Source organism: Poecilia latipinna, unplaced genomic scaffold (assembly GCF_001443285.1).
Source record: "Poecilia latipinna isolate Pla-1442-1.1 unplaced genomic scaffold, P_latipinna-1.0 Scaffold435, whole genome shotgun sequence".
Classification (NCBI taxonomy): Eukaryota; Metazoa; Chordata; class Actinopteri; order Cyprinodontiformes; family Poeciliidae; genus Poecilia; species Poecilia latipinna.
This window is the reverse complement of record NW_015113051.1, coordinates 294,647-313,442: the sequence shown is the minus strand read 5'-3', so window position 1 is coordinate 313,442 and position 18,796 is coordinate 294,647. Positions and strand designations below refer to the sequence as shown.

The 18,796-nt window shown below is 39.1% G+C and overlaps 1 protein-coding gene across 1 annotated transcript in view; it reads right to left on the bottom strand.

The window, feature by feature from the left end:
- LOC106951010 (A disintegrin and metalloproteinase with thrombospondin motifs 3-like) overlaps positions 1–18,796 on the bottom strand; it is a 112,744-nt gene that overhangs the window by 32,024 nt on the left and 61,924 nt on the right. Inside the window, exon 3 of the mRNA XM_015038241.1 lies at positions 11,769–11,943. Within this exon, the coding sequence (XP_014893727.1) occupies positions 11,769–11,943 (175 nt within the window). The remainder of the gene's footprint in view (positions 1–11,768; positions 11,944–18,796) is intronic.

The window sequence follows — 18,796 nt, the reverse complement described above, 5'->3', positions numbered from 1 at the left end:
TCTTGAAGTGAATCATGGATATCCTGAATTTTATTTTTTAGCCCTGAAGGTGAAATTTTGTGAAAGAGGGCTGTAAGGTAGGGTTTTATGACAGTTTCGGCAGCCACAAGTTTGTGCACAGACATACGGTGAGTATCTAAATCATTGCTGCTCCAGTGGCCTTTAACACCCATCTGTCATCCACAGGCTCAGCTTTACACTGCTGACGTCTCAATAGCAGGAAAAATGTTGCACTCACATACACACACACACACAACTCTCACTTTTTCAGGGTTTCTCTGTTTTTACACGTACACACACATAAGTTTGACAATGCGCCACAACAAGCGCGACCGCCACAGAAAAACACACCCAGCGTCCTCGCAGTGTTCCCTGATTAACGGGATGGTTTGTTCTCTTTCTCCGCCCCGGGCCAATCAGGTACGAGGACACAAATCTCTCCCCGCTGGTGATGCTGAAGGCCACCGGCCACTATTTATTGGCAATTTCAGCCCTAACTATCCAGACAGAGTGAGCGACACGCATGCCACAGGCAGACATCACTATCACATCTGCCTCTGAGTGTGCGTTTTGCTGAAGAAAGTGTGATGGCAGGCATGCGATAAATTATACCTCTTAGCATAACGTAATATCTCACCAAGAAACAAACGTATAGTGAGGGTAGCTCTCGTTTTAAGCCTGTGTTGATTGCGTACATGTAACACAGCCTCAACAGATGTGTGATTAAAGCAGATTAGACTTCTTTATCTCCTATCTCACCAGAACAATTTCTCCTTTTTTTCTACCTTTAAAGGTAATTAGGTGGATTTATCTGGCTGATTGGTGCGGCTGCTCAGTTAAATATTCGTAATAGACATGCTTATCTGCTGTGTGAGTGAAAATAATTCACCAAAATATGTTGTTCTTGTTTTGTCTCACTAAAGCTGCACAACAACAACAAAAAAAAAACTTTATAGAATATTTCTATAGCTTCAAATGTTCCTATTTTTGTTTTACACGTGATAGCTGCAACATCATATTACCAGTTAAATTACAGGTAATCCTTCCATAGATCTCCTTGTTTTAACTTAACAGATGAGTTTTTTAAATAATATGCTTAAGTTTTATTTTACTTCCATTAAGTGGAAGTAAAATATGTCTTCTCTGGCCACAGCTCTGGTTCTCATGTCTTCTTTAATTCCTTTAATGAGCTGACACATTAAGGTCAATATGAATATACATCAAAATATGTTTGAATCTGGTAAAATCATAACGAGCCTGTCAAACATTTCTAAAACTTGGTTGAACGACTGGAAATCTCATCAAGGCATCTTCAGTTAATTTTCAAAAATGAATCCGAGAATATTTACAAAGAACATCCTGACTAGTTACTATTATTGGGGACATTCAGCAGCTCCTGGAGGCCTTGAGAGAGTTAAAAAGAGAAAAGAAACTAGAGAGCAGAGCAGTAAAGGGACAGATGGTCGAGCATAAAGAGGAAGAGAGGAAGAATAGAGGTCAAAAGGAGAATGCAGATGGGAGAACAGGGGAGTAAGCGACAGTGTAAAAACTGAAAGCGCACATACACATAAAGATGACAGGGAGCCAGAAAACTGGGGTTGGTCAGCTTGATTGGGAATCCTTTCAGAAATCTCCCAGAGTTAGAGTTCTGAGGACTGCTGGAGACGGATCATGGGGGGCTGTGGGGAATATGCCAAAGAGAAGTTTTCACTGGCATCAGCACATGTGTTATGGAGGGAGATCCATCTCCCTCGCCTCACTACACGAACACGCATATGGCAGGAGAGGAAGAGTATGTGCACAGGCACTGAAGGCATGCCAGCATGCTCTGTAATTGTCTCAGTGTGATTGTGACCACAGCTGTGGAAGACACATGACATAAAAGCGGACCCTCCTCCATGGATACTGTCCACCGACTGTGTAAACTAGTGACTTTATTGGATTGGTTTTCACACGCCTCGCAGATAAAACTGCTGCCACAAACACACTTCAGAGACACTGATCTGTTTACTATAGCTTCTTGTGTGATTATTGCAAAACCACAGAGACGGGTAATAAACTGAAACGTGTGACCATCCAAAACTTGCATCATCGGTTACATTGTGCAAATAAAACAAATTGATTTTATTTATTTTTTTCCATTGACACAACACCCAAAAGATCTGAACTGGTGAACAGCCCTTGAGAATATGAATATAATCATTAATAAGGCACATGAAGCAACTGGGAGCAGATGTTGGTACAAGCTAATCCCGCTCAATATTTATTCACATTTTTTTCTACTGAGTAATATAAGTTTGATGAGTACTAGCAATAGGATTACTTGCAAATTAATGTTTATTGCCACTTCAAATTAATAACCATAAACCCACATTTGTGCAAGCGACAGACAAGTTCTCCCCTCTGTGTTTCATTGTGCTGCTGAGACAATGAAGTATCTAGGGAAATAAATAAATCCTGATTATAGCACATAGCATCAAAAGGAGTAATGGTGACATCTACGAATCAGAGTTGCAACGGTAACATTTGCAGGAAATGATCAATTAAGTTCAAATATGATTTATGTATCAAATATTTCAATTATGTTTTCCTTTTTAGTGTGAAATCTATTAATAACAACAATCGGGATGACAGTTCAGTTTAAACTGATTATATTTTAACATTTCCAATATAACAATTGTCATGCCTATATGTATTTTAATGATCAAGTAGTAACTATACAAAACGTTTAACATAATCAAACAAACCTGAAAACAACCTAAGCAGATATTCCAAAGAAAACTGAGAAAGTTAATTCCATCAATTAACGCATCTCTGCAAATCAAACGCAGTATTTTTTTCCCCCATCATTTTTAAATGCCATTTTTAAATCTGAGGGACGTTCTGACCATAGAGAGTGACCAGCTGTGGTTTGGTTCCTCACAACCAACCTGAGTTTTTGCTACATGCTCATTGTGTACTGTTAAAGTTGGGCATGACATATGGAGCACTCTCAATATATGATTCTAGGCTGAAAAAGGACAGTGGTTGGCCTACACAGCAAAATTATTTTCCTACTGAGGAGGTTTTGCTCCTTTTGGGAAGCTCTTTTAAAGTCTGAAAGGTTCAGATGACGGTATTTAGAGTTAAGGTCAGATAAAAACAAAAAAAAAAGAAGAAAACTGGTAGTCTTACGGACTGAAGGCACTAGAGTATAAAAGTTGATATAAAAGCTGATAAAATGGCGGTATGTTATCTAACTGACTGTAGCAAAGAACAAGTGGTTTCATTATCTGTATGCTATTGCCAGGGACACGGCGACTGAAGTGCCAATCAGATGAAAAAACACCAAGATCAAGGAATAAAAAAATAAATAAAAAAAAAAAGATTCACTCCACCTGTGCAGTTTGTCTGAGCTATGAATGTGTGTGTATCTCATTGAGCCTTATGAGCTGCAATAAAGCATTTGTTGAATGAGAAGCCACAGAGCTGTGTTTTATTCAATTAAACTCCCGGGGGTGGTGCAATGGCAAATAAACTGGAGCGTAACAAACTCCCACCACCACACATCACTTTGCTAATCAGACAGCGGCAACGAGGCACACACGCCCCGCATGAACTACAATCCGCATACGTAGCCAACTGGAGTGAAAAGGTCAAGCTGGAGACCGTATCCTCCGGGGTGGGGGGAGATTTCTTAAAAAACACGATCAGCATTAAGCTGAACCTTGGATGTACATTTAAACCCACATCATCAACTCTACAAATGAGAAATGAGTCCTACATTTAAAAACAGAACCGACAGGCTTTACAGACTTCATATTTAGCCGTTTCACTCCTATGGTGCATGTTTACGGCTCGTAAGAGGCTGAGAACATCACAGACATACATTCACAGGACGAGGAAACTGCTGTGAAAGCCGCATAATTGTCAGACTATCCTGAGTGATAAAAGCCTCATTCACATGAGAGGCTCCATTAACCTCCAAATCAGTTGGCTCGCTATTACATCCTCTTTATACACACAGCTACATTACCCTCAGTGCTGTTTCAGTGAACTGCGCCTCATACCGTGGAAGCTGAAGCTTTTTTTTTTTTTTACACCAGCTCAGGTATAGTGTATTCAGCACCTGATTAGGCTTATCAAGTTGATGGTGCATGGGCTGAGCTGGAAGACCCGAAATTCACACTGTAATCTAATCTACGTGTAATGTTTATTTAGCAGAACAAAAAAAAAATCAATTAAGACTACAATTATAAACAGATTAAGATAAGGTTATAATCCAGTCTCAGTGTACCATGTTTTTTTTAAAGTGCAGTTTTTTTTTTTTGTCATCCTGCCTCAAAACGTGTAGATCAGGCCTTTACTGGCCTCTACTGGTTCATGTTTTTCTCCGTGGTTTGGCCTATAAACTCTGACTTTTGCTGATTTTGGTTTTCATTCTAAGGGCAATTACACTCACAAACTGATCTGCATAAAGCATTGTTTTAGTTTAACAAATAAACTTGACAAAATGTGACAGTGAAAGAGAGGAAAATTGCTGCAGGACTGCGGGTGGTAGTGGTATTTTTGAAGAAATAACTTACTATTCCAGTTTATGCATCAAAGCATTTGACAACAACAATGTTCAAAAAACAATCAGAGGGCCCATAAAAGAGGTAAACTAAAGACTCTTCTCAATAAGTGACTTAAAAATAATAACTAAACAAAAATGTATGCACGTCTTGGCTTACAAAACTGACACAAACACACATGAATGTAACTTACAGAGATCTGCACAGTCTATTTACTAAACAGCAAAGGACCAAAGTTAAACTTTTTCATACTATTGCTGTAATAAAATTAGACATCAAAACTCACGCCAAAGCTCAAAATAATGACCCAAAACAGAATATATTACTACTGTGTCAAACTTAAACATTAGAAAACACAGTAATTCTCTGAAAGTGCTGCTGCTAACTTTAAGGAATATTTAGCAGCGGCTACAGCTCCTGTGGTTCCCTTAGCAGTGCCAGATTTAACACAACATATGTGTGGGTGGGTGTGCATGCTTCAAGTGTGTTTGCTGTGGAGTGACAGTAGTGGGAGGAAGGGAGTCACACACCATCTCATCTTCCTCGAGCTTCTGTCCCCTAGGCTGGCTAGTTGCATAACGGATGCCGAGACAGAACGTGGGCCAACTTCACGGAGCTCAAAACTGCAGTCGCTCAGCACTTGAGGCTATGATCCTCTTGAGAACATGTTTTGATTTACGTTAACATTTATTAACGGTGTCGATTTGATTTTATTGTAGGAGTAAAATCTCAACCTCAACCACACTCTGAAACTTTGCTTTACGATCTTTGAGATATCGTGAAAAGCCATCCTCGGTAAGACAAAAGCACTTGATCTTTAGAAAAATAAAGTTGGGTGAACACAAAAAGGTCTGGATGTGATGAAAAAGTTCAGTCATTTCAGAAACTAAAACGCGTATATCATAAATTCATTAAAAATAAAGTGACATATTCCAATACATAACATTCAAATTCTTATATTCTGTTTTTTTAGAACATTTGAATAATACATGAGATCAAAAAACTAGAACATTAGCGTCCGTCCGTCCATCTGTCCATCCCAGACTGATAGATTTAGTTTGTTATGTTTTGAAGCTCTTTAAACTGCTGCTTTATCCCAGTAAAGATCGTCTATTTTCTTTCTTTCATTTGTAAATAAAGAGGTAATTTATAAACCAAAGTGCACTAAACGCTGGGCACCAGGCAGAAAAAAAAAAAAAAAAAAAAAAAACAGGTCTGAGAAAATGCGCTCAGCCATGGTATGTAGGCCTGGTGATATTTCAACAACAAGATCAGCTTCTAAAAATATGAACATCACATCAGAGGCACCACAAAGGTGCTAATCTTGTCAGTGCTATGATCACCATGATTATAGTGACACTCTCTCAATCACTGGGACTGTAATAACACATTACCTCTTCAGTCATATTCCATGGCTTCGCTTCCACAACTCATCCTCTGCTTTTTTTTTTTTTTTTTTTCAAACAGAGATACTAAACCCCAGACATCCACACGCACACACACACACCACACACACACACACAAGCTTCATGAGGCTCAGTGCAGCATCGCTGGCTGCAGACTGGAGCAGAGGTCGGCCGCACCCTGCTATTATCCCCAGAGACTTGTTCAGTTTAAAGGCAGCGCTGCGGCGTGCTGACTGACGGCTCAATGGAGGGCCTGCTGGGAGTTTACTAGCAGGTGAGGAGACTGACAAGCAAAAGGGAGAGCACACGCTGAGGGACGTACAGCACAGGCGCACTCGCAGGCACACACCGGCAGATACACAAATGCTGTCAGTCAGCTGTGAGTAAAACAGGCATGGCATAAAACCCTCAGATGCACAGGGAAACACACACAAAGTACAAGCAGGAATGCAAGGCGCTGCAGTGACACATACAGGGGCGCGCAGAGTGTGGTAATACGGCAGCGGTGGTCTCCAGGGACAGAGCCAATGGCCACAGAGAGCGGAGAGCGGAAGCAGCTGGCTGCTGAAATGCTTCCCCTCCTAGCACTGTAATTTCCTCCCAGAGGCGCACCTGGGCCGTTCGCACACACACACATGGAGTGTCTAAGTGTGTGAAGTGTCTCTCTTGTGTACATATGTAGGAGTTGTTTTCTTTTTCTCTTTTTTTTCTTTTTGGCCTTCTAGAATACGACTTGACGCACTTTGATTCAGAAATACAAGAATGGATACAGCTGGTCCAGTTAAACCTAACAGGAGTTTGGACTGGTACAACCTCACGCTAGTGAGCGTTTTAATCCCGTGTAGTCCAGTAAGGTTGAGCTTGTTATGTTATTGGTGTTTCACTCCCTTTTTTTGCCACAAAGTTACATAAAGTAGCCCTAAAACGTTCTTGAATGTTCAGTTTTCTTATAGCTAATGTCAGCCCAGCTAAATTTGGCTAAAGTATTAAAAATATATCATTATTGCCACTCCGGTTTCCTCCCACAGTCCAAAAACATGACTGTCAGGTTAATTGGCCTCTCCAAATTGCCCCTAGGTGTGAGTGTGTGTGCATGGTTGTTTATCCTGTGTGTCTCTGTGTTGCCCTGCGACAGACTGGCGACCTGTCCAGGGTGACCCCGCCTCTCGCCCAGAACGTTAGCTGGAGACAGGCACCAGCAACCCTCCCGACCCCACTGAGGGACAAGGGTGTAAAGAAAGTGGATGGATGGATGGATAATTATTGCCTGCAGGAGTAGTCATCCGCAGCAAACCCCTCATGCTCATAAACTATTAATATTATTATTTATGGTGTTTCAGACTTAACGGATCACTTTAAAAGGAAAAAAAAAATCTTTACATTCATTTATGTCAACTACCTACTATTAAATTATCAATCATTGCGGCAACTGTTAAATAGATTAAAAATCAAAAGATTATTGGTTTCTAATTCAGTGAAAACTAATAAAGCATCACTTCCACAAAGTATAGTTCAGTCTTTTGCACTGGGAAATCTGGAATACATACCAAGTTTGGTTTGGCCTGTTTTGTAGCAGCTACCCTCTCACACACACATTGAAACATTCGAAACAAAAATAACCAAAAGACGCACGACGACGCGTGAACTACCAGAGTGTGTCGCCAAAACCCATATATAAAACTGACACCTGTAAGCAAAGCAGCATCTGGATGCAGTTATATGATATAATAATAAATTATTACTAGGGTTCTGTTCGTTAGATTTGTTTGCAGCATTTCCTTCACTTGTCTTTGTACTAAATAAAAAGGTAAAGTCTGATTAAAATACTACAAAGAAGTAAGAATGCCTGCTTTCGTAAGTACAACTGTATGAATATGAGACAAATATTAGGCTTATCATAAAAGCATAAAGGCAACAAGGATTTGTTGACATAAAAACATTCAGATTTTCTGCAAAGGACAGGAAATTTGTGCTGAACTCTGTTGCGTTTGGCTGCTCAAAGTTGAACTAATTTGGTGCAGGTGTAAGACGCACGACCCATGTATGGAGGCGCCGGACCTCTATGCAGCCGTCACGACCCTTTGACCTTTTCTGCATCTCTTAGCCTCTCTCATAGTCAACTATTCTGTCATTTGCTGTCAAATAAAGGTCACTACAGCCAAAAAAAATGTAAACAATTAAGCTGATTGATGCCATACATCTTAAATACAACTTGATGTCCCCACATGAACCAGATTCTGCTCTTTTTTTTCCCCACACAAACTATAAAAAGTACAGAAAGTTGCCCTGTGGCTGAGAAATTTAGGCATTTAAAGTCTCAATACCCTCGAGTTGGAAACACAGAGAAACAAGAAACCAAAGTCATATCAGACAAAAACACTAACTCTGCTCTCTCTGTTATGGTTATGGGATGAAAAAGAACAGGACGAAAATCAGCGTGGGCCAAGAAAAGTATCGAAAACAGAAATGCCACAGACAAAACGGAAAGAGGAAAGTACATTTTGAAATAAAAAAAACGGGGACAACGATCAAAGCTGCAGATGAAATAGCATAAAATACAAATTTTACAGAAGAGAAGAGACAGATTGAACGATGGAGCTCCGTCCGCTTCGGAACAAAAACAAAAAAGTCAATCTTTCATTTTCTATTGCTGCAGCGATTAATTGACGAATGTACCACATTAATAACGAGGGTCGCTTTCTCCATTTAGAGCATTGATTCACACCTCCCTGGCTTACGGTGCAAGAAAGCAATCAATCTTGCTCCTAATTCCTTCTGTTCTTTTTCAGATCCTGTATTACCTCGCTAAATATAACTTCCTTCCTTCTGACTTTGCCGAGCAAATAAGTCAGGGTGCGGATGAAGCACGCCTAACACGGGGGAATTAACAGAAATGATTGATCAATCTTAATTAATGATGTTAATGTGCCTGATCGATCTGCAGGAGTGATTACCTGAGAAATAAAAGGCAAAAAAAAAAAAGTATAAAACAAATGTAGTTTTGGTGTTAATTAGAAGTCAAGCTCTGCATAAACTCTGCAAGGTGCTTTCCTATATGTCTGATGTTACAACAACATGATGCAACAGCTGGAAGGTAAACTTTGTGTTTGCATAATGTTTCTAAAATAGCAAAGACAAAAAGCAAAAAAAAAAAAAAAAAAAAAAAAAAACGGGGCGAAAAGTGGAGAGACATCCACATGAAATACCACTGGGAGCAGCACATGCCTGCCTGCTTGTCTGTCTGTCTGTCAGTCTGTCTGTCTGCTTAGCCTTGAAAATCCCAGCTCTCAGAGCCAGACGACCACAGAACTGATGCCCACGCTGTAACGTGCACGCACGCAGACGCGCGCACACACACCAACACACACACACACAGCGGCCTGTTCTATCCTACGCTATTGATCCGCACCCCACTCTTCATTAGAAAGACAGATTCAAAGGCAACAAGGAGCAGTGAGACGCACTGAGAGACAGTGTGTGTTTCCTTTGTCTGCACACATGCAGGGTGTGTGCGTGTGTGTGTGTGTGTGCTCTAAAGTGTAAATTCACAGTCAGGGGAGTTGTGTAAGCTTTTTGGTTACATCCTTTACATGCCTGTGTTCTCAATAAACTTTTCCCTGTTCTCCCCAGCGTGTATATGTGGTCAGGCTGCAGAGACGTGGCTGTAAGAGGATGCATTGCCAGGCATTAGTAACATTGGGAGCAGATTTATGTTACTCAAATGCAGTCTGTCCTCGCTGGGTGTTCCTATGGAAACTCTCTCACTCTCTCGGTATATTATTAGACATTCGCGAGTCAACCGCTCAGAATAGGAAGACACAGATCTCATCTGTTGCAATGCACTCATTATAATGAGCTTCGACTCACACCTGTATGGTCCCCCTTTGATATTAGTCGAAGTCCTCCTACACAAGCGTCCAAATATTTTTGGAAAAGAAAATCTGGAAAACGTTTGTGTGAGTGCTGCCCAGAAACTGTTCAGAAATTACAATGTCTTCTTGGACGATGTAAAGATTTCACTTCCTGCTTTTTGTGACAACTAGTTCAGAGTTACAGACAGATGGTTTAACACTGGGAGCTTTTATTCTCCTAGGAAGGGTGTCGGTCTGTTAGGTGCTGATCTGCAGACTTACTCCACCTCCCTGGACAAAACGCCATATTTAGCAGGAAACGTTGCAATTACTATTCATGTTGCAATTGTGTTATGAACTTATATGCTAGAAAAAAAAAGTGCAACACTTCCACTTTTACCCAGTGTAGACTCTGTTTTGAACTTTGGATTGCTGTATTTTTTGTCTTTTTTCTATTCCCCCTTTCATGCTTTATATATATATATATATATATATATATATATATATATATATATATATATATATATATATATATATATATATATATATATATATATAGACTCACGATACATATATAGTTTCGCACATACTTGAACACCCTTAAAATTACCAAAAGAAAGTAGAAATTATATTTCAAATTTAATTTTCTTCGTCAGCATTAAGATGTTAAAGTTAAAGACGAGAGGAAGAAAAAGTTGATTGCAATTATGCAATTATTGCATATTTGCTGGATGTTGAACAAACATAAAGCCACTTTTTAAACTAAATTGTAACTTTTCTTTCATGATTATATTTCCAACTTGGTTTTTCTAACCACTTTGCATATTTGCCTTCTGTCTAATCCTACAGCTGGCATGCTGTGTCAGATCCTTGAATTAATAAACTAAAGTCCCTTCAAGATGTTTCAGTTTTTTTTTTTTCCATTTCAGTAAAAAAAAAAATATATATATATATAATGCCTATAATTGGTAAATTTATTTTAGCTACTGAAGTTGCCATTATCAGTAGACCATGTGTTGCTCCATATGTCACACCTTTCTTGTTGGGAAGTGAATGCACCAGCAGCAGGGTACATTTGAGTACAAGTTTAATTTTGATAGCAGCATATGACACACTGTCTTTGCATATCGTAGTCCGATAAAAACAAGGTATGAGAAAGATAGGGTGGGTGCCATACGTTATTCAGCCCGAGTCGAGTGCGTCATTGTCAGAAATTGAAGAACTAATAAGATTTGATAATTGTTACTGACCCGACTAATTATTTGCTAGCAACAAAGCTGATAATGTTTCCAATTTTCCTCTATTTTATGCAATGAAAGACTATGGAAGCATGTTTTTTTTATTTTTTGTTTTTCTGAAATTGAAAAAAAATTCACCTTCCAGGACAGTTACAGCACACTATAAGATGAGTGTGTAAATTTACATGACGCAATTCACAGCAGGATAGTCAACCAAACTCAGTTTTCACTTGGCATGAAATGCCCCAAATGGCCAGACAGAACATGGGCCAAGCAAAATAAAAAAAAGTAAGTATGACCATATGTGTTACTCAGGTGTGTGGGACTCATTTACTGCTTTGTCCACGTGGCTTAAACATTTTGTATTACAAAACATATGGAAAACAATGGCCCGTGTTGTTTGTGTCAAACTTTTACGAGCAGAGCTGGCTTTTTAATTGAATCGCTGTTTACAGCTCAAGCGGCACCGTAGACTTTTAAAATAAAAAATAGCTAAGCAAATAAAATATTTAGAAGTGAAAATGCTGATGAGAAAAGCTTTTTTCTTTTTAGCTGTAATTTGGCAGTTTTTGCACCAACACTGTGGGACTCTGCTTTGTCCGCATGGTTTAAGTTCAAGGAGATGCAGAAATATGAGAATGGTGCTGAAGTGTGCATGAAGAGCTTTTAGTCAAGGATGTATAAAAGTGGAGGATAGCACCATGGGAACCACAGACTAACCTCTGGAGTGGTAGTCCGCCGCTGGGCTGCTGATGGGCACTTTCTTAACAGCTGACGAGCGATAGATGATGTGTGTCCTCCCTCCTCCTCCGTCCTCCTCTTTTTCTATTACTCCATCACCCCTTTCCACTGGTTCAATAAAAAACTCCTCTTTCTCTGTCCTGATCATGCCAGCCTGAAAGAAGAAAATGGATAACATAAAGATAAAGTGACCTCTGAAACGTGATAAAAAAGATGTCAGCAGCTGATATACTATATGCTTGACTCTCTTCTTACATCGTTCACCTATCTAATCCTTTACAGACAGAAATGGCCCTTTAGTTAATCCTGTTGCTATGTTTGGGCCGTGCTGGAAAGAAAGAGAAAAGAAGAAAGGGAGGCGATGCTTTCTGAGTCCCCTGTGGTGGTCCAGAGTGACACCTGGCATCTAAAACGACCAGCACACGAGAAGGAGATGAGACTATCGCACTCCCATCTTCAGCTAACACATCTTGTCAGGTAATTCCTCTCCTTTTTTTTTTTTTTTTTTTTTGCTTTTCACACAAACACATCAGTTGCGCACAAACTCACAAGAAGTTAGTGAAAGGAGGAGCGACATAAAGAAGGAAGAGGCGAGAAGGAGAAGGGAAGCATGCATACATATAACACAGGTGCAAAAAAAAAAAAAAAAAGGAGTAACGTGCACAAATATGGGGAAAGCAGACTCTGGGAAAATTGCCCGTCACTCTCTCTTATTCCATCTGTCTGTTTAAGACAACTGGTAATTACCAAGGCAACGCACTGCTGTAGAGGAAAGCCATGGGGGAGATCACACTGAGGATTGAGAGGCTTTTGAAAGGAAGAGAGCAAAAAAAAAAAAGAGAGAGCGACTAATAAATGAAAAATGAGAAAACATCAAAATGATCAGCACTTGCTTGTCTGCTTCTGCTTTGACATGTAAGAAAGGAATGATGAGCGAGTTAAAGAGAACAAAATGAGAAGTGTGAGGAATATGCAGGATGCACTGCAGAGGAATGTGCACTGTGAAGCTGTGTGCGCTTATGCTGCTGCACTGAATGTGGCCCGTATAAACTCACTTCTAGAAAATGTTGTTATAAAGTAGATGAAATTCAGAGCTGCGGAGTGGCATGCAACAGGAGCACAATTTCACATCAACCAGAAATGGAATACGTAGCTTGTATTTCAAACAACTACCTCAGAAATACGAGATATTGAATGGAAAAAAATAATATGCTTGGCTTCAAGGGTAACAACAAAGCAATTTTTTTCCCGCTCTGAATTGAGTTGTTAAAAAATAATACTTCGCAAGTAATATTAAGTCATAACCATAATAGATCTCTCTTGTTAAATCATAACTTAACTGTGATTAAATAATGATTTTAAAATCAGTTTCACTAACATTGCTGATGATTAATCAATCATACCTCTAAAATTAAGACGTCTGAACTGTCACATTTCTGTCGGTTCAAAGGATCATAATTATTAGAGCAAAAGAGTCAAGAGATCTTCTGTAATATAATCTGCTGAAAGAAATTCTCTCCATCTGCAGGCTAAGCCGTGCACAATGACCCTGAAGGAGATTTTATATAGTGCATTTGTTTTGTATTTATATTAATAAAGTATATTTTTTAATTCAGTTTTAATTAAAATTCCTTAAACAGGAGTGCCACGTGGCTCACAGATGCTACAGACACTACATTCCTCGACACAGTTGCAAAACCTGTAGCGTTGATTTTGTTTTTTTTTGTTTTTCAATTTTACCAACTCTGAGTTGGTGGGTGTTGATTTTGGAGTTGCTTCAACACTTGTTCTGATCAGGAAGCTCTGTGAGCGTCGTCAATCAAGCAGCTTAAATATCAATCCTTGCAGTTGAGATAAATTCACTCCAGGTGAAATAATCACAGCATCCGCTTCGTCGATGGTTGCGTCTGCTTCCTTGTTGACGAGTTTGTGGTTGACCATTTTCATGCTTGTAAGGTTTTCGAAAGTAATGAAAAAGATGCTGAAGCAGATAGTCTTGATTTGTAAACCCTTCACGCACGTTGCACACACAAACATCGCTCACAAAGTTATTTTCTTAGGGTAGACGTTGCGCCTCATCTTTTTGTATCATAATTCCCTCAGAGAGGGACTGTATGTAGAATTTACGTTTGTTATCAATCATTTTAGTTAGCCATGAACCGTTGCTCTTTTAGTGATTAGTCTATTCTTATTATTTTAGGTTTTGTGTTCATTATAGTACATTATGTGTTCAATATAACACAATTAACACCATTAATAAAGCACTTAAGTGTTGCCATAAAACAAATAAAATATCTACCAACCTACCTTTCTCTTTCCTTTGACAAACCACTGACCTATACTCCAGTAACCTCACCCACTACACAAAGACACACTCTTGTTTCACCATCCCCGTCTTCCCTCTGCACACATCTTGCTATTTCATAGAGTCATGGTGCGGCATTACTATCGGATCTGATGGATCTGAGATGGTGCATGCATTCCAACCCCAGAATACCAAGCAGAAGGCAGAGGAGAGTCAGTCAAAGAAAAAAGATGACATGTGGGACCAGGAGACATGGCTGGATCGATCCGAACAGGCATAGTCGGGGTGGGAGGGTTACGCAGAGAGGGACTGGGAGCGTGAGGGAGGAAAAAATGGACACGTGCTTTAAAAAAAATAAAAAAGTGACGTGAATAAAGTGTCAAAGGCTGTGCTCACATTTACACAGTGGGAAGAATTGTCTTCATCTCGTCTAAAACAGCAGCAGCCAAATCCTAGACAAGAGGATTATGGAGATGCTTGTGCAAACACTGTGTCCAGGAAAAGTGAGAGGAAATCAGACTCATTGGCAGAACACTAGCAGCTACCACAGGCCAACACAAGCAGGGTCATGGATGGAACTGATATAAAGAGAATCACGTCAGCTCATTTGCAAATGAAAATCTGAGAAATGTGGCTCGCTTTCATGTTATCTTTTCTCTCATACCTCGAAATGAAAATAAGAAAGATGGAAAACAGAACAAAATTTGAGTTCTGTGCGTAATTCAGTCTCGATATAAATACAGTTCTGTAAAGGCCTCGGAGCATCGTAGGAGAACATTAAAGAATAAGCAGCGTCATGAAGGTCTAGAAACATGGCAGACAGGTCAAGGAGAATGTTGTGTTAAAGCTTATAACAAGATTCGGTTTTAAAACAAGCTTTAAAGCGTTCCTCAGAACACCGACGATGCCATTAGAATAGAATATAAAGAGCACGACTCCAGGTTTTACTTTGAGAAACGGCGTCAAAAAGTCAGAGGCTTCATCACTGGAGACGCGTAAACAAAAATGTTACAGCTCCACTGGAAATCGGCTCCATGTAAACGAGGCCGTCGAGTTTGAACTGCAGCCGAACGTGGCTCCACGACACGTTGACCCTTTCAAAACCATGCATCACTTTACTTTCACCTCACAATGCTACGCTACTGTATGTTTTTTCTATCCTACCAGATCTCATTAAAACAGATTTATGTGTGTGTTGCTGCTTTAATCACTATTAACTGATGCTAAATCCCTTCATTTATAAACTAACCACTGTACTTTTTTTTTGTTATCAAAATTGATCTTTTAACAAATGTACTACTTAAATTCGAACAATCTCACAAAGATTAAAATAGCCTTGATCTAATTGACGTGTTTGTGCTTTTCCTCTGCATTTTACCTCTGTAAAATTTACATCCACATTCCTAACAAATAATGCAATATTCACAAATAGTCATTCAATAATGATGGTTTACTCCAAGTGGTTCTTCTCATATGAGTTTTTTTCTGATTCCTTCTGTGTAATTGTCAGATTTTTAGTTTAATCACTCTCTTCTTTAAGGAGAGCTACAGCTTCAGATGCTTCTGACTGCTACTCTCTTATTACTCTAAATTCATTGTGCTCCTCTGGGCAATGAGTCGGAAGATGTTTTATTAAGTTTGACATGTTAAGATTTAGCTTATTAGCTTCATTTCCCTCATGAGCCACTAAAATCTAACACAATCAGTCTCTACACTATATCTTCATCTAAAAGCATTTTGTCAGGCTAGTCTATGAATATGTTTCTCCCAGACTGAAATTTAATTCCTGGCTATGAGAAGGTGTCAGTAACTGATCGAAACTACAGTGAGGAAGAGATTCCCCAGATGTCATATTTTTTACATTAGTACCCATGTTTTTTTCTCCTTCTTCTTCTTCTTCTTCTTCTTCTTTGTACATTTCAAGATAACATTTTAAATTCTTCTCACAATGGTGGAAAAAAAAATCTATTTTTCTGAACTTCAGATCTTCAGTGTAGAAAGGTGAAGTCGGTATGAACTCAAAACTCTGATGAAGAGCAGCTTTGGCTTTATATTTGGGGGTGTCATGGTTCTGCAAAAGTAATCAAATGTACTCCTTTAATTATTCCACATTCTGTGTTGTTGAAACAACAGACTTTAAAGTAATTTTTTTTTTTTTGGGGGGGGGGGGGGGAGTGGGGGGGATTTTTTATGACAGAGAAACAAAGTAATAAAAGGATCTTTAAGTAGATAAAAAAGAATAAACGATTTAGAAAATCTTTTACAAACGCGACTTTGAAAATCGTGGAATAGCTATGTTTAAAGCTCTTCGTAGAACCACCTTTTGATGCTATAGCAGGTTTAAGTCTTGTGGTATGTGAGTGCCAGCACTGCAAGTCTAGAAATTGATTTTATTGCTAAAGGTTTATTTGCGAAATATCTCAGTTTCAGTCACACTGGACAGAGGGCATATTCATGACACTTTGCTCACTAATTTTCTCTAACAAACCTCTGAAGCCTTCACACAATAGCTCCATTTCAATGATATCACATTATATACAACTGAACCCTTTTCAATTATTAATTGAGGTGAATGGTGAAACTGGACTTTATTTATTAGAGGTGTAACAAGATCTCGCATTATTAAAACATTACATTACTCCTCATTAAGGTGACAGAAATCATCTGAGCAGTGCAGCTTTGCCTGATGAAGTTGCGATAGAAGATGCCCAAACTCCACCTAAAATCATTTGCACCATTCCTGCTAGGAACTATAAGTGGCAACAGAGTGACAGAAAAGGCACAAGCAACGTTTAAGTTCCCCAAGTTGTTCAGACTTTGAAAACAGGCAAAAAAAAAAAAAGAGTTGGATAGTGGTTCAACAGTCGTGCACGCATATGCGAGTAGTTTTCATGTGTTAGTAATTACATCGATCAAACAAAAAAAAAAAGCATGTGCGTGGTTTGTTTTTTTTGATGTAATTTTATTTTTATATCATATTTAGCTCTAACTCTCTTCCAAAAGCTACTGACCGTGCTTCAGCAAGGATGCTAAACATCGAGTGTCCACTTACCCACTGTTGGATACTGTTTTTCTCAAAACCACACTCAGCCCTATGTGAAGCTTTGTGAGAAGTAACTTGAGACCAGGGCAAATGACCAGAGGGGCACACGAGGCAGATGAGTAGCAGAAAAACAGCACTGGAGCGGAGGAACGGATGTTGTGGTCAGGATCAAAGTCACGCCCAGTCAGAGCCCTTCTGTTCAGTCCAGCTCAGGCAGCATGCATGTGCACGTTTGATCCGTTGTCCCTGCGTGTCGCTGTGCACGTTTGATCCGATTCATAACCCTGCTAACTGCTGGCAAACACACACAGTTGTATACTTGCATCCGCAGGCAGGCAGGGCAAGCGCAGTCACACAAACACACTTCCGTGCACAAATATAGCTTTGATAGTGACTCACTCCTACTGTGTAACCCGCCATTCATTCAGCATTTGAGTCATAACAGAATCAGCCTCGTACAATAGTGAGACTGATTAAGAAAATTAGGCACACTTCAACGAGCGAGATTAAGAAGACACGTTTTACTTAATCGCATCGGCAGCAAATTGCTGTTTCGTGCAAACAGAAATTAGCCGCAATAGGACAAGTTTTTTGTTCAGATTACACATATAAATTAGCATGAAATTTTTGCTCTATAAGTATAGTTTCTAAAGTCTTTCGAGGATGTATACTCTCTGCTACTCTGTGTAAATTAGAAAACATGAGAATACAGAAATCTAACTTTAATCATATAATCAAAAGTTTGTCTACATTATGTTTCACTACGGAAATGATACATATGTTTTTGCCTTTCTGATGACCTGTCCTTATATTGCCTATGCCTACATTATATATTGCACTAAAAATGGCTTGGAGAGTTTTTTTTTTTTTTTTTTTTTTGCGCAATAGACTTAAGAGAAAATAGCTTTATGCAAAGTGCAAATGATGTAAAGGTTTATGAAATTGTTTTGCATGAGCTGCTGTGAAGATCTTGATAATTGGAGTTGTTTTAAAAAAGCTGAAATACGCTTTGTTCTCTGTCCAGCTTTGACCAGCCTTACTGCTCACAACTCCTCCAAACAATTCAACTTCAGGATATCCAAGCTATCCATTTAGCAACTTAAAAATAGGGCTGACTGCAGTTAGACTACTGTTTTGCTTTTTGTCTCTCTGTGGACACCATAGCTCTTTTCTTGTTTTTGTCAGCCAGTCAGGAAACACTTTGAGCTTTTTTTTTTCCAGTTGCCTTCACGTGCTGTAACACTGTCAGACTGCATCTTGTTTAAAAATCAGATTCTTTTTCTACCAGTAATCTATCTTTGTGGCTCACTGCAATTAAAATTGAATTAAACTTGGAACCAGTCAAGACAATGTGAAACTCCAAAAAAACCAGACCACTCAAGGATTTAGTTAAATCCAGGCTTTCACCTTTCTTTGTGTTCAACCAAGGTTTGGTTCTTGGGTTCATATTGCGGTCAATGGGTGGTTTCAACACTGGTATTTTTGGTTTTGCTAAATTGACAATAATTTCAGACAAAAATAGAAAATGTCAAGCTTTAGAATGAAAAGCAGCTTTTTACTCTCCTCCACCAAAAAAGATATTTCAGTGATTCTTGAGAATAGGGACAAAATGGGTTTTAATTTTCCCATATTTTTTTTTTATTATTATTTCTCAACCTT